At 35.0% G+C, this 15,092-nt stretch overlaps 1 protein-coding gene across 3 annotated transcripts; it reads right to left on the minus strand.

Annotated features, from left to right (window-relative positions):
* Positions 1 to 6,773: 6,773 nt before the first annotated feature.
* LOC141667876 (uncharacterized) lies at positions 6,774 to 13,665 on the minus strand. Of its 3 annotated transcripts, none has more exons than XM_074474512.1 (8): positions 13,484 to 13,656; positions 10,177 to 10,329; positions 10,005 to 10,100; positions 7,992 to 8,069; positions 7,806 to 7,880; positions 7,639 to 7,716; positions 7,433 to 7,561; positions 6,774 to 7,289 (listed from the first exon to the last, which is right to left on the minus strand). In XM_074474512.1, exons 1-8 carry the CDS (start codon positions 13,556 to 13,558, stop codon positions 7,116 to 7,118), a joined length of 858 nt encoding a protein of 285 aa, XP_074330613.1. In that variant the 5' UTR covers positions 13,559 to 13,656; the 3' UTR covers positions 6,774 to 7,115. The 3 variants fall into 3 exon arrangements, with proteins under 3 accessions (XP_074330613.1, XP_074330614.1, XP_074330615.1); XM_074474513.1 differs by lacking the exon at positions 13,484 to 13,656 and adding an exon at positions 10,458 to 10,791; XM_074474514.1 differs by lacking the exon at positions 10,005 to 10,100 and having other exon boundaries at positions 13,484 to 13,665.
* Between the last annotated feature and the right edge of the window lie 1,427 nt (positions 13,666 to 15,092).

Consider the following 15,092-nt stretch of genomic DNA (forward strand, 5'->3'; position numbering starts at 1 on the left):
TATCAATAAAGTGGTATGTACTTTGTTAAATATCACTCTCTAAATATAATCTGATCATCTTCTATCAGGTGATCATCCATGATATATTTTTCAACTTCGATAACATGAATAGAGCTATACAATTGTTCCACTACAATTACAATTACTAGTTCTCAATTTTCATTTTACTTTTCGTGTTCTAATAATCAGCAATGCAATCAGAGAATGCAAACAGAGCTAACAGAGAATCAGAGTAACGAACTTCTTGCCTGCTATCTTTCTTGCTTGAAGCTTCAGCCATCTTTTTCTCAATTTCTCCTCACTGTGTAAATACCTGTTCTTCTCTCCTCACTGTAATTACCTGTTCTCCTAAGCGGGTCCTTTCTTGAGGAAATCGGGGGGGACTTGCTTTGATTTAATTTAACGATTCTGGGCCTTTAACATAGTTGGCCCAGTTCTCCATTTATCTCTTCTAGATTAAATCAGGTTAAGCCCAAATTCTTTTATTGAATTGTCATATCTTGACTCCTTTCCCAGCCCAACTTGTCTCTTATTTTAGTTTTTTTATATAATTATTTTATTTTATTTTGTCAAAATAAATTAGATAACATTATTCTTTTAATAATTATATGTATATATGTGTGTACATATTTAATTTTGTTAATATTTTTAGGACTACTAACATAAAAATCATATATTTCTCAAGTAAATTTCAAGATTTTAAGTAATCGAAATAGAACGGGGCGGGAACATCGGAAAAGAAATGAAACTTATTAAATGTTGTACGACTATAAATATTTATAAAATATATTTTATACCATCAATAATATTTTAAATATAAATTAAAATATTATGCATGAAGATAATCAATTCGGTTATATAGGGGTGTTCTTCAAAAAACTGCGGGTGTACTGTATATAGGGATGTTATTGGATAAACTGCGGGTGTAGGGAATATAGGGGTGTTTAGCGATAAACTGGGGGTGTACAGATATAGGGGTGCTAAAAAAAGCTGGGGTGCTTTAAATATTGGGGTGTTCAGCTAGAAAGTTGGGGGGTACTTTATATAGGGGTGTGCTTCAAAAACCTGGGGGTGTAATGTATATAGGGGTGTTTTATAAAGAAATTGGGGGTGTTAACCGGGGGTGTACAGAATTAATACTTAACACCCCCATTTTATCGTGAAACACCCCTATATAAAGTACACCCCAACTTTATTTTCCAACACCCATATATTGGTTACACCCCCAATTTCTCGATACACACCCCTATATACTTTACACCCCCAGTTTATCGCGAAACACCCCTATATAAAATACACCCCAACTTTTTAGCTAAACACCCCTATATTTTAAGCACCCCAACTTTCGTTTTTAACACCCATATATATTTATTACACCCAAGGTTTCTCGATAAACACCCCTATATTAAGTACACCCCAACTTTATAGCCAAACACCCAAATATTTATAGCACCCCAGCTTTTTTCTTAACACCCCAATATTCTGTACACCCCTGGTTAACACCCCCACTTTTTTATATAACACTCCTATATACTTTACACCCCCAGTTTATCGTGAAACACCCCTATATAAAGAACACCCCAACTTTGTAGCTAAACACCCCTATATTGTAAGCACCACAACTTTCATTTTTAACACCCATATATTTATTACACCCCCGGTTTCTCGATAACACCCCTACTACTCACACCCCAATATTATTACCACCCCCATTATTTGACCCAGCACCCCAATATTAAGTACACCCCAATATTATCCACACCCCCGTTTTATGGTACTCACACCCCAATATTTTCCACACCAACAGTTTATGCTACTGACACCCACAGTTTATGGAACACCCCCATATTTGTAAGGCACATGCAAGTTATTCACATTGCCACATTGCAATTCCACCAGGTCATAATCGAGACAGTGGAGAAAAACAACACACATACAGTAAATTAGTAACTAGATCCTTTAAAATAAAATCAACTCAATAACCTACTAAAGTTGATCATACACACCATATTACCATCATGCAACATTATAATTTCAAAAAATAAATAATTAAAAAGAAGCAAACTTACCCAGTTAATCATCATTCAAGTTTTTGTAGTTGTATGACGTGGGAAATATTGCTGTATTCGGCTGTAGGATGAAATTACATCAGACTATAAGAAACTAATTTGCTACGCATGTAGGGAAAGAACAAAAAAGTGAACATGAAGACAACTTACTAGATTTAATTTGGCTTTATGCTTTGAATCGTCAACCAAGAGTATGTTGGCTACATCATCATATCCTATTTCACGGAGCTTTCTAGTTTCCTTGCACAATTCACCTTCTTTTGAACGAGTACAGTTGGATTGATCCTATAAACAATTATCACAAATAACCATGCAACTTGGTTACACGCTACAGTAAAAAGCATCCTAGAAGAAATTAGAGCAAAAAATTGTAATTGACCTACCCAAATAAATTTCAATTCTATCCTAGTAGAAAAGCTTATAATGGCGTTTATAGACGGTGTCACGGTTTTCCTGCATTACACAAATAAATTTCAATTCAAGCCTCGTAGAAAAGCTTAAAATCATTAAGACACAAATTACTAAAAACAAAAATATCGACAAGGAAGATAGACATGTATATATTTCACATGCAACGAGTTGAATAGAAATTTATTTCAACATGAGAAAGAAAAGCACATACTCCATCTTTGCTGACCATATGCCTACATCAAACCTCTCCAAGAAAAACTTCAAAAACTCTTCACATTGTGGCCTCTTGATAACTAAGAAAAACAAAAAGTAATCCAATTAAAATTTATGAGTCACCTGATTTCATGCAAAAGAAATTTGAAAAAAAAATTCATAACATTTATGAGTCACCTGATTTCATGCAAGCTTCCGTTTGAGTTTCAGAATCAGATGGAATATATATTGGTATGTAGTTTTGAAATCCATTATGTGGCATTCCGTGTAAAATACAAGCAAGAACTCCATTTATGTCAAGTACTAGAAGTTTTCTTCTAGTAACAATGGCTCTATCCGGGCCCGTGATCTGACAAGGAGAGGTCTTCTCGGAAATGACATCTGAAACAATTATTGGAGGAGCTCCTGTTGAGGAGGAGATGGTGGAGGTCTTCTTACGCCTAGCATATGTTGTACCAAATTTATTTTTTCTTTTCAGGGAGGGAGATGGTTTTGGCTGTGGTGACTTCTTAGTCCTCTTACGCTTAGATTTTAAAGTGGAAAGCACTTCCATTAAGGGTAAACTTTCATCTAACTTGTCTTCCTCTCCATGTCCATCCATCTCATCTGCCTTGTCTTCCTCTCCATGTCCATCTATATCAAAGATGTTGTCATCATCATGGCATTGCTTCTTAAAGAAAACGGCATGCTCCAGCCTTGCCAATCTTTCTTCATAGATTACAGAATTACATGTGGAGCAGCGTTGTTGTCCAGACACGAACTCTGATGGTTGTCCAGACACAAACCCTGATGTCAACTTTTTCTTGCACTGTTTCCATGCTTGGTTCAACTTCATTTTGGTCCATGCTGACATGACTGGTTTACCTTTATCAATGCATTCTGGATATTTTTGCTGGAGAAAGAAAATCTGAGAAGAAACCAAATATTAATCAAGAAGTAGCACAGCATAGAATACAGGTCCTTGAAAGTTATAATATACATACCTTCAAAAAGTAAACGCAACCTCCAACCCCTGCATTCCGTCTATCTCTGCCCTTCGTCCTTATTTGGTAATCCTTGATGGAATCGAGGAGACATTCAAGGATATATTTTCCCCAATTGTATTGTTTGGCAGATTGTACAACAGAGAGGGCTTTATACAACTTTCCACTGGGAATGATTTTGGTTGATGGGCAAAAGAAATTACCTAATGCAATAAGCAAAAAGGTTTCCTTAAAGTCGAGATCAGCTTGTTTAAAATTCTCTAAATCTGATATTAAATCCATGAGTTTTTTCCCACCAAATTTAGCCTTGAGTCTTTCTTCTTCCTCATCCGAGATAGATACAGGAATTGGAATCCCCTCTGCCGGGATTCCTAAAACCCTACCAATATCTCCGGCCTTGACATCAGCCCCAAATACGGAGCATGAGTTGACTTCAAAGTTATCTAAAAGTGGTTTAATAAGTTTAAATTCCATTTTAACGGCCTGAAGATGTTGAAGGCATCCAAATCCCATCTCCTCTACTGCTTGCATCAACTTTACATTTTCTTGTATCATTTCCATTACTTTGACTAGTCCTTGAGGGCTGCAATTGGATTTCAGCACTGCCTGATGTTTCTTCATATCTCTGTATAGAACATTACTTTATAAGTTGAGACACAAAGCTCATAACCCCCAAAAAGATCATTTGATCAGTAATAATTCTGGTAATAACCGAAATCAGATAGCGCAGAAAGCATTACTTTATAAGTTGAAAATACTATAACGTAACATGGATATATTGCGATTAAAGTCGACTGGCTTCTCGAACTTTACAGAAACAGAGACAGGCCTCACATCAAGACTATCATCCAAGTGAGTGACTGCAATTTTACGAGAATGTGAAGACTACTTTGCAGCGTTCCTGGTACCTGATTTTATGAGTACTATCCTATCAATAAAGTGGTATGTACTTTGTTAAATATCACTCTCTAAATATAATCTGATCATCTTCTATCAGGTGATCATCCATGATATATTTTTCAACTTCGATAACATGAATAGAGCTATACAATTGTTCCACTACAATTACAATTACTAGTTCTCAATTTTCATTTTACTTTTCGTGTTCTAATAATCAGCAATGCAATCAGAGAATGCAAACAGAGCTAACAGAGAATCAGAGTAACGAACTTCTTGCCTGCTATCTTTCTTGCTTGAAGCTTCAGCCATCTTTTTCTCAATTTCTCCTCACTGTGTAAATACCTGTTCTTCTCTCCTCACTGTAATTACCTGTTCTCCTAAGCGGGTCCTTTCTTGAGGAAATCGGGGGGGACTTGCTTTGATTTAATTTAACGATTCTGGGCCTTTAACATAGTTGGCCCAGTTCTCCATTTATCTCTTCTAGATTAAATCAGGTTAAGCCCAAATTCTTTTATTGAATTGTCATATCTTGACTCCTTTCCCAGCCCAACTTGTCTCTTATTTTAGTTTTTTTATATAATTATTTTATTTTATTTTGTCAAAATAAATTAGATAACATTATTCTTTTAATAATTATATGTATATATGTGTGTACATATTTAATTTTGTTAATATTTTTAGGACTACTAACATAAAAATCATATATTTCTCAAGTAAATTTCAAGATTTTAAGTAATCGAAATTGAACGGGGCGGGAACATCGGAAAAGAAATGAAACTTATTAAATGTTGTACGACTATAAATATTTATAAAATATATTTTATACCATCAATAATATTTTAAATATAAATTAAAATATTATGCATGAAGATAATCAATTCGATTATATAGGGGTGTTCTTCAAAAAACTGCGGGTGTACTGTATATAGGGGTGTTATTGGATAAACTGCGGGTGTAGGGAATATAGGGGTGTTTAGCGATAAACTGGGGGTGTACAGATATAGGGGTGCTAAAAAAAGCTGGGGTGCTTTAAATATTGGGGTGTTCAGCCAGAAAGTTGGGGGGTACTTTATATAGGGGTGTGCTTCAAAAACCTGGGGGTGTAATGTATATAGGGGTGTTTTATAAAGAAACTGGGGGTGTTAACCGGGGGTGTACAGAATTAATACTTAACACCCCCATTTTATCGTGAAACACCCCTATATAAAGTACACCCCAACTTTATTTTCCAACACCCATATATTGGTTACACCCCCAATTTCTCGATACACACCCCTATATACTTTACACCCCCAGTTTATCGCGAAACACCCCTATATAAAATACACCCCAACTTTTTAGCTAAACACCCCTATATTTTAAGCACCCCAACTTTCGTTTTTAACACCCATATATATTTATTACACCCAAGGTTTCTCGATAAACACCCCTATATTAAGTACACCCCAACTTTATAGCCAAACACCCAAATATTTATAGCACCCCAGCTTTTTTCTTAACACCCCAATATTCTGTACACCCCTGGTTAACACCCCCACTTTTTTATATAACACCCCTATATACTTTACACCCCCAGTTTATCGCGAAACACCCCTATATAAAGAACACCCCAACTTTGTAGCTAAACACCCCTATATTGTAAGCACCACAACTTTCATTTTTAACACCCATATATTTATTACACCCCCGGTTTCTCGATAACACCCCTACTACTCACACCCCAATATTATTACCACCCCCATTATTTGACCCAGCACCCCAATATTAAGTACACCCCAATATTATCCACACCCCCGTTTTATGGTACTCACACCCCAATATTTTCCACACCAACAGTTTATGCTACTGACACCCACAGTTTATGGAACACCCCCATATTTGTAAGGCACATGCAAGTTATTCACATTGCCACATTGCAATTCCACCAGGTCATAATCGAGACAGTGGAGAAAAACAACACACATACAGTAAATTAGTAACTAGATCCTTTAAAATAAAATCAACTCAATAACCTACTAAAGTTGATCAGACAATAGCAAGTATTAACATGAAAATCACTTGAATGAATAAACCGTAAACTGCATATAATACTTCTTGTCTAAACACCAACAATCCCATACTAGGGTTCCATAAAAATCCTAACTCATAAAAGTTAGTTCATAATCAAAGTATCAAAACAATCCCAAAATAGCCAACACATGTTCATAAGAAGAGATAAATAAAAGATAAGAGAAAACAAAGCCAATTGAATGTCTTCAATGGCTGAATTCTTCTTCGTTGATGGGGAACACCTCAGTTCTCCTCAGGCAACAGCTTTTTATCCAGAGTCTCCCTTATAAGGATGTGCCTTGCATTGTTCACATGCTCCTGAGGTAATAACAATCAAAGTAAATCTAAGTAATGAAGATTAAACTATACACATGCAAATAACTAAAATGTTCCTTATAAGGATGTGCCTTGCATTGTTCGCATGCTCCTGAGGTAATAACAATCAAAGTAAATCTAAGTAATGAAGATTAAACTATATACATGCAAATAACTAAAATGTCCTTGCCTTTGAGAAAGGTAATCTAATTCCTTTCAACCAAGACTCCATACTCTTAAGCATGAAAACTCCACAATCAGAACCATTCTCTTGCTTCAGATTATTCGTCACGAAACAAATTTCCCAAATGGACTTATTAATCTCGTGACGATATTGCAAATGTTGCAACTGCAGCAATTACCAAAACAGGAAACAAATAACAAAACTAAGAGAACAAAATGTTGGAACTGCGACAGTTAACAAAAAAAGCCTTTTTCTGGTAAAAAAAACAGGAAACTAATAGACAAAAGTAAGAGAACAAATTCATGTACCAACAGATAAACATGCAATCGGTGTGTGGAATGGAGAGGATACAAAGAATCCATGATGTAGATTTTGTGCTCCTCAAATATAACGTGAATCGAGAAGAAGTGATTCTCATCGATTACCCCAATGTGAGTCTGCATAATGTGAGTTTGCATCAACTAAACTATGCTATAAGTTCTCTTTACAGTCAGATAAAACCAATAAGATTTACCTTTTCATTGCCTGCACAGTGAATGGAGTGCTTAAAGTGAAAATCGAGGCCTGCACTGCGCACATTAGCACCCCAACACTACAAGATAACCAACTAAAATCAACATCAAAACAACTATAACAAAGGGTAAAAACAAGCTGATGGTGTGTAGAATCGTTTTGACTTACAAGTGGAGAAATAATGTAACACTTATGCTCAGTATTCAACTCACGTTTGAGGATTTCACAAAAAGATTCAACAACCTGTGCACAAATAAGGAAAGCCAATGATTCTACCTTGAGTGATTGAGTTCAAAAAAACTAGTTAAAAAAGTAGTTCTAAGAAACATTGAATCATTGAGTTTAAATGCTTACGTCTGTGCCTAGTTCAACCTCTCCTGAAAATCGGTGTTCAGCTACATTCCAATCATCACGTCGATATTTTTTATCCTCCTGATAAAAGAAATATGACTAGTTAAACATTTAAGGACTAAAAGACAAATAAAGTTTCATAAAGGGAAATAATTGACAAATAAAATTTCGGCTTAATTGTACATTTGCCCTTAAAGTATCCGGGTCTGTACACATAAACTCTTAGATTAAAAAAATGGATAGACTTGCCTCTAATATATGAGCAGTTGAACACCACAGAAACGTGGCTTACAATACAGAAACGTGGCTTACAATCGACACTTATGCAACTCATATTATAAATCATGACACAATCTCCAAAAAACACTGTAACTCAGATATTTCATAACCCTCCTCTTATGAAATAAACATGGATATAATGTGGAGGATTATGTGGCTCACTGCTATTCAATGAAAAATTACAAGAAAGGGTATTCAGGGATCATATATCCTATGAATAATCATGAATTATGGGAAAAATCGCAGTATATCCCAACACACATTATCAGACCCCCAAAAATTCTCAAACAAACGGGGAGGCCTCAGAAAAAGAGAAAGTTATCGCAAGGTGAAGAAGCAGTTATAAAATATAAGGATGGTGCCAACATTCTAAAAAGAAAGAACCAACTCACTGTGAGGTAAATTTCATGTTGAATATTATTAAGCATATTATATTGTCGTACTAATAATAATTCACTTGCAATGGCCAGGTGTGGCTCTTGTCGAAAACTAGGACATAATAAAAGAACTTGTCAAAAGTCTGCTGAAATAGGGGAGTCTAGCGCAAATTCAAGGACATCTGAAATGGAGGTAATTGCTGAAGCTTCACCAAAGACAGGACATGTGATGGAGCCTCATGTTACAAGTATACAGGAAAGGAATGTGGAAAGAGCTCCCTGGAATTTCAATGTTAACACAGCTGAACTCCAGAACACTTATATTGGACCTATGAAGCTTGCCAAAACTCTGCCAGTGAGAAAATCAGGGTACAAGACAACAGTTGGTGGGGTAGTGGTTAAATCTGTACCATTTTCTCGAAAAAATGGTGCCAATGTGATAACTAGTAGCCAATTGAAAGAAGCACTTGCAGTAGCGAAGGCGAAAATTGGAGAAGGGATTAACAAAAATTTGACAATGGAAAAGGAAAAGTAAAAGAAGCACTAGGAATTATTTTGATCATTATGCTCATGTACTGGTTTATTTTGAGCAGTTTGATCATTTTGGTTATTCACGGTGCTTGTTACATTTAAACTGCTATCTTTTGGTGTACTTTAATGCTAACTATGTTCATGGTGCTTGCTCATATGAACACAACATTTTATATATTTAAGTGGTATTTTGGTTATGGGTGTCCAATCTCTCTGTTTCATTAAATAGAGATTCTTTGTAACTTCATTACAAAGCCAACAAAGACTCTGTATTTCACGCAAGAACAGGGGGAAAATGCAGTTTTATTATCAAGATAATGTGCTATATTGCACACTTCTGATTGCAGTTTTTAGAGACAGAGTGTTGTTGCTCTTAAGAGACATGATGATTTTGGAAATAGTTGTGTTGTACAAATACTAAGATAAGTTCCTGCTGTAAATATGCATTGCGCAGGTACACTATCGGCTTTTTTTGATGTGGATTATGGGAAGCTAATAAATATTAATATAGCTTTATTCAGTCTAAAAAAACACAAAAAGAATAGAGAGGGAAGAAGAAAAAAGAGGAGGGAAGTGATTAACGCTAATTGCCGCCAATATTGCATACACATATGTACATGGAACTGTAGAACGCGTGCAGGACTCTCTCACTCTCCAACAAGTTAATGCAGTTCTTATTCCACCAGAAAGGTTGTAATGTTCGGATCCTCAAACATTACAGGTAAGTCTATCCGGGTTTTTAATTTAAGGGTTTATGTGTACACGCATGTTTAATTTAAGGGCCAATGTCTAATTAAGCCTAAAATTTCACAAGGGGAAAGAATTGAACCCTTGATGTCAACAACTTCTCGTAATCAACATTGCTCCAATTTAATTCTGAAATGATTTTAGCCAAAGAACCGAGATGAAATCGCTTCTTATACTCCTACAATCACCCCAAACAATAAGAATCCAAAATCAATAACAACAATTCAATTGACTTGCAAAATTTAAAAACATACCCATTTTTCCTTAGCAAATTGGGTTCGTGCAAATTGTTGAATGTTTGATGTAACATTTTGTAGTAGAGGATCTTCATACACAATTGTAGATTGAACACCAGCAACACCAGACATGGTAGATTGAAGGTATTGTCTCAATTGGGACTTGTCCATCTAGACAATTCACAATCACAACAATTAACAAATATATAATTGACATACACAATTCACAATCACAACAATTAACAAATATATAATTGACATACACAATTCACAATCACAACAATTAACAAATATATTACCGGCGAGGGATAGAGAGAATTGCAGAGCGAGGGATAGAGCGAGTTGGTTACTTATGTTGTAGAGGATTACTGGAATGTTTGGTTCTCGGGTGATTGAAGTCGTTTTATAAGTTTTGTAGTGTTTGTTGTTTGTTAATGATTATGGATTTATGGTTTGTTTGATCGATTTTATCTGTGAGTCTGATGTTGTAAGTTAGTAATGGACGTAGAAGCTCGATGTCTAAATGATTTTGTTAAGTAGTGGGACTGGACTAAAATTGGAAGTTTCATCAACACTGTTATGGTTTCGTTAGTGATCAGACACGGGTGTTATTTGTTGTTTATTGTTAGCACTCTTTAGTTGGTCTAGTGATATCTGATTTTGTGAAGTTAACATTATTATTTATTTGTAGGTATGAATAAGATGGTTTTGTTGTTTATTGTTTATTGTTAGCAATCTTGATAATTAAAATTATTTAATATTCAGAAAATTCCATGAAATGTAATTTAAAACAAGAAAAATCTTTTTAATTTTATGTATTATATGTATTATATAGTTTTTAATTTTATTTTTTTAGTAATAAATTATAAATAAATTTTTATAGTTAATATTATAAAAACAATATTGTCAAAATAATCAACTTTAAAAAATGTTGATTTCATACTTGAAGCAAAATGTATGTAAAGATCAAATTTTATTTGCATAAAATTAATTAACACGAAAAAAAATGTATAAAAATATGTGCGATATGATAAATATGTAATTGATTTAATTTAAATATTTTTGATTAAATTTTATATTTCATGAATTATTTTTCTAGTTTTTATACTTTCATGAACTGATTTTCCAGTGGGCTTAGGTACACTGGATTCACTTTGATTGATATTGGGCATTTGGGCTCAATGTATCATTCAGTTTCATGACCCTAATCTAATTTCACCGACCCAACAATATACTCTGCTTTTGAATAACATGGAGACTATAATCTGGGAAAATAATCTTAATCTGGGAAAAGCTATGCATATTGTTTCGAGGGGGAGGGTAGAGGAGGTTGGCATCCATAATTATGAGTGTTGCTCCACTCGGATATCGAGGTTGGCATCATCAAATAAGTGGTTAGGCATCAAATCTCCTTTTATTCAATGGCCATTAAGAGGAAAAGAGGTGAAGACCAATTCTCCACAACCGAAGGGAATTCAATTCAAATTAAAGGAAGGTGGAGGGGAAAGCAGAGCAAGCGGAGGAGAGGAGAAAGGGTAGAGGGAGTCGGAGATAATTATTCCAAGCGGAGCAAGCGGAGGAGAGGAAAAAGGGTAAATACGGTATGAATTCAGAACTGGATTTTCATGCATGTTAATTCATAAGTTCAGTTAGTAATATTTCTTAAAAATAGCTCTACATGCATTTCTAGATGCAAACTCATCCATTAAACTCTCGAAATAGTCTTCGATTAGTAGCCTTAATCTCCTATTGCAGTTCTATTTGTAGTCTTGTAATTCTCGTTGATTTTATTGTTAAGAGATTAAAGATAAAAGTTGATTTTAAAGAGAGTAAAGAGTGTTGGATAATCTCAAACTATTTATATGTTTCTATCATATAAATAGTTTTATATGTAAGTTGGTGTTTGGCTGAATATTTTCTAGCATGTAGTTGGTTATCTGCTTTTACATTGTTTTAATATGTAAGTTATCTCAGTAAATGAAAAACACCAAGTTCTTGGCATTCTTGTGCTGTATCTGTTCTCCAGTTTATATCGACTAATTAAACACATTTCGATAAAGAGGAGTTAACAGCATTCCGTAAAGGTAGAATTGAGAGGGACATCCAAAAAAGAAAAGTATATAGAAATGAATGGGACAGATTCATCAAACGTAGTAAAGTTATTTGAGGTTGGATTCTGACATCTACATTGTTTGGCCATTCATTTGTAGGTTACTTTGGAGGAAATAGTGGAAGAAAGTAGTGAGTGTAATAGTGTTTTATATTATTAAAAGTTACTATTTTGGGAATGTATAGAATTGAGAGGGACATCCAAAAAAGGAAAGTATATAGAAATGAATGGGACAGAGGGAGTAGATAACTAAAGAAAATTCGAGTAAACATTTAACCCGAATGGGTTTATTAAACCCAAGCGGGTTTAGTAAACTTAAACGGGTTTATTAAACCCATTCGGGGTTACACGTAAGCAGTGAACTTTTACGGGAAGTGAACTACTGTGTGCAACTCTCTCTCTGCTCCTGCCCTCTTAATCTGTCTCTCACTTTATCACTCTAAGCTACTGGCCTCTTTCTCTCTCTCTCTAAGCTCCTGGCCTCTTTCTCTGCCTCTCTCTCTCAAAGCTCATGCCCTCCCTCTCTCAAAGCTCCTGCTCTTTTACTCTGCCTCTCTCTCTCACTCTCTCTCTCTCGATCGCACAGCTCAGAAAAATGGAGGAATCAGAAGTTGAGCTTCCTATTAGGGTTGATAGAATGGTCCACAAAATATTCCGATTCAGAGATGCGCACACCCTTAGAAATAGGTGGTTCTTCATCTTCTTCCAATGTGCAAAGGACATGTACTCCTGGAGCAACGCATTATGTAGCTCCTCTTGTTCGATTTTGGAAATTCATATACCCCTCCAAGAAAGAAATTAGAATTCTCATCTCCTATCGATAAAAATAAGAAAGCACTTCCACAATTAGTAAACAGGCGGCTTTTGTTTCAACTGGAATTTAGAAGGATTTTTCTTGTTTTACATTACAACATAGCGGACAATGTGTTTTACCTCAATGGCCAAGTACTATCCATTTGTTTGGAGGATGTTCTGTTTATACACGGTTTGCCCATTGATGGTGAGATAGTTATTAGTAATGACACACTGGGACCTTAATGGTTTTTGTCGGGTTTTTCAGTTAGAAAATGAAACAAAAAAGTAGTAAAGAACTGAAAAAAGTAGCCAAAGAGGTTAGCCTTGAATAATATGCAAGGAAAAATGCTGTCTTTTTTATTGATTGTTAGATGTTTCATAGTGCCCAATTCTAAGAGGCATATAGTTACCACTACTTACCTTCAGTATATTGAAGATCCTGGTCAGGTAGACTCGTATGCATGGAGAGCTGCGCTGTTGAACTTTCTCTACCATGCCATTGCCGAGTGGAAAAAGAAAACAAGTGCAAAGAAGACCCTCGATGGAAATATTTGGGTAATATTGGTAAGTTTTGGCTCATTCAATAATCTCAAACACTTATCGTGCATGTATAAATACAAAAACAAAAAATAATAGCAAAAACTCAAAATTAAAATTTCAAAACTTACAGCATTTCATTAAAAAAATAAATAAACAAGTAAAACAATTATATAAATTGGAGAGAAAGATATGCATACAGCTTCAATAATAGCATCATAATAGTGTGGATCATCTTCTCTTCAGCTTGAACACGCGCAAACTCGCATTCCCTTTATCATTCTATAGCATTCGTTGTCCTGTAACTAAGTCGACACAGGACGTATTCGCCGAGTGAACTCGTCGAGGTGCTCGAACAAGTCAATGTAATGAAGTATATCAGAATCAGATAAAGCTGCATCAACTTAAAACTGCTAATGTGTACGGGACATAAAAATATTGAAGAAATAATGATAACATAAAAGAATTACAAAAGTTACTTTTCTTTTCACAAAATGGCACTTCTAATACCACCATATCTTTGTCGATTGTCTTCTTCAAACTTTTAAACCCATCATCTATGAATACACAGGTAAAATTACCTTATAATCTATTAGCTACATATGTAAAGAACATATAAAACATATTAATAAACGACCAATGACCAAATTAAAACGTATATTAAAAAGTCTTGGAAATAATTTTCAATCTACCACAGTTTTGGACCACAACATATTTAATTTCTGTTGCAGGCGTTTCCTTCAAATTCAGATCTTTATTGGTTTTCGAACAATTCTCTCAAAGTTGTTGATGTTAAAATTCACATTCCCTGAGCCTTTGAGTCTCGACAATGACAAACAGAACAATACAATTACTACTAAAACAATAACAACATATGCATCCAAATTTCAAAGTAGCAACTTCAGAAAAAGTACAAAACAATGAACCAAAACATACTAGGACCACTTTTATCCTTCAAAACCTCACCAAGATCACAATCAGATACAACTTCACAATACAAATTAAATTTAAATGTCTGTGAACACTCTTTTTTTTAACTCCACTTTTTCTTTCTTCAAAAACTTCGCAGATAGACTCGTGTTATAAACTCTTTGCACAGTTTTCATAGGAGAAACTCTTTTGCTTCGACGAGTAACTGGAGTAGCTATTACTTGTTTTCTCCTTCCAATAGTCTTCGGGGATGTCAAAATCAATCGAGTCATCAGCAGCGGAATCATCGATGGGCGGAGTCACAACGTTCTTCTACGGTGACTCCATCGATGATTCCGCTGCTGATGACTCAATTGATTTTGACATCCCCGAAAACTATTGGAAGGAGAAAACAAGTAATAGCTACTCCAGTTACTCGTCGAAGCAAAAGAGTTTCTCCTATGAAAACTGTGCAAAGAGTTTATAACACGAGTCTATCTGCGAAGTTTTTGAAGAAAGAAAAAGTGGAGTTAAAAAAAAGAGTGTTCACAGACATTTAAATTTAATTTGTATTGTGAAGTTG

Source organism: Apium graveolens, chromosome 6 (assembly GCF_009905375.1).
Source record: "Apium graveolens cultivar Ventura chromosome 6, ASM990537v1, whole genome shotgun sequence".
Lineage (NCBI taxonomy): Eukaryota > Viridiplantae > Streptophyta > Magnoliopsida > Apiales > Apiaceae > Apium > Apium graveolens.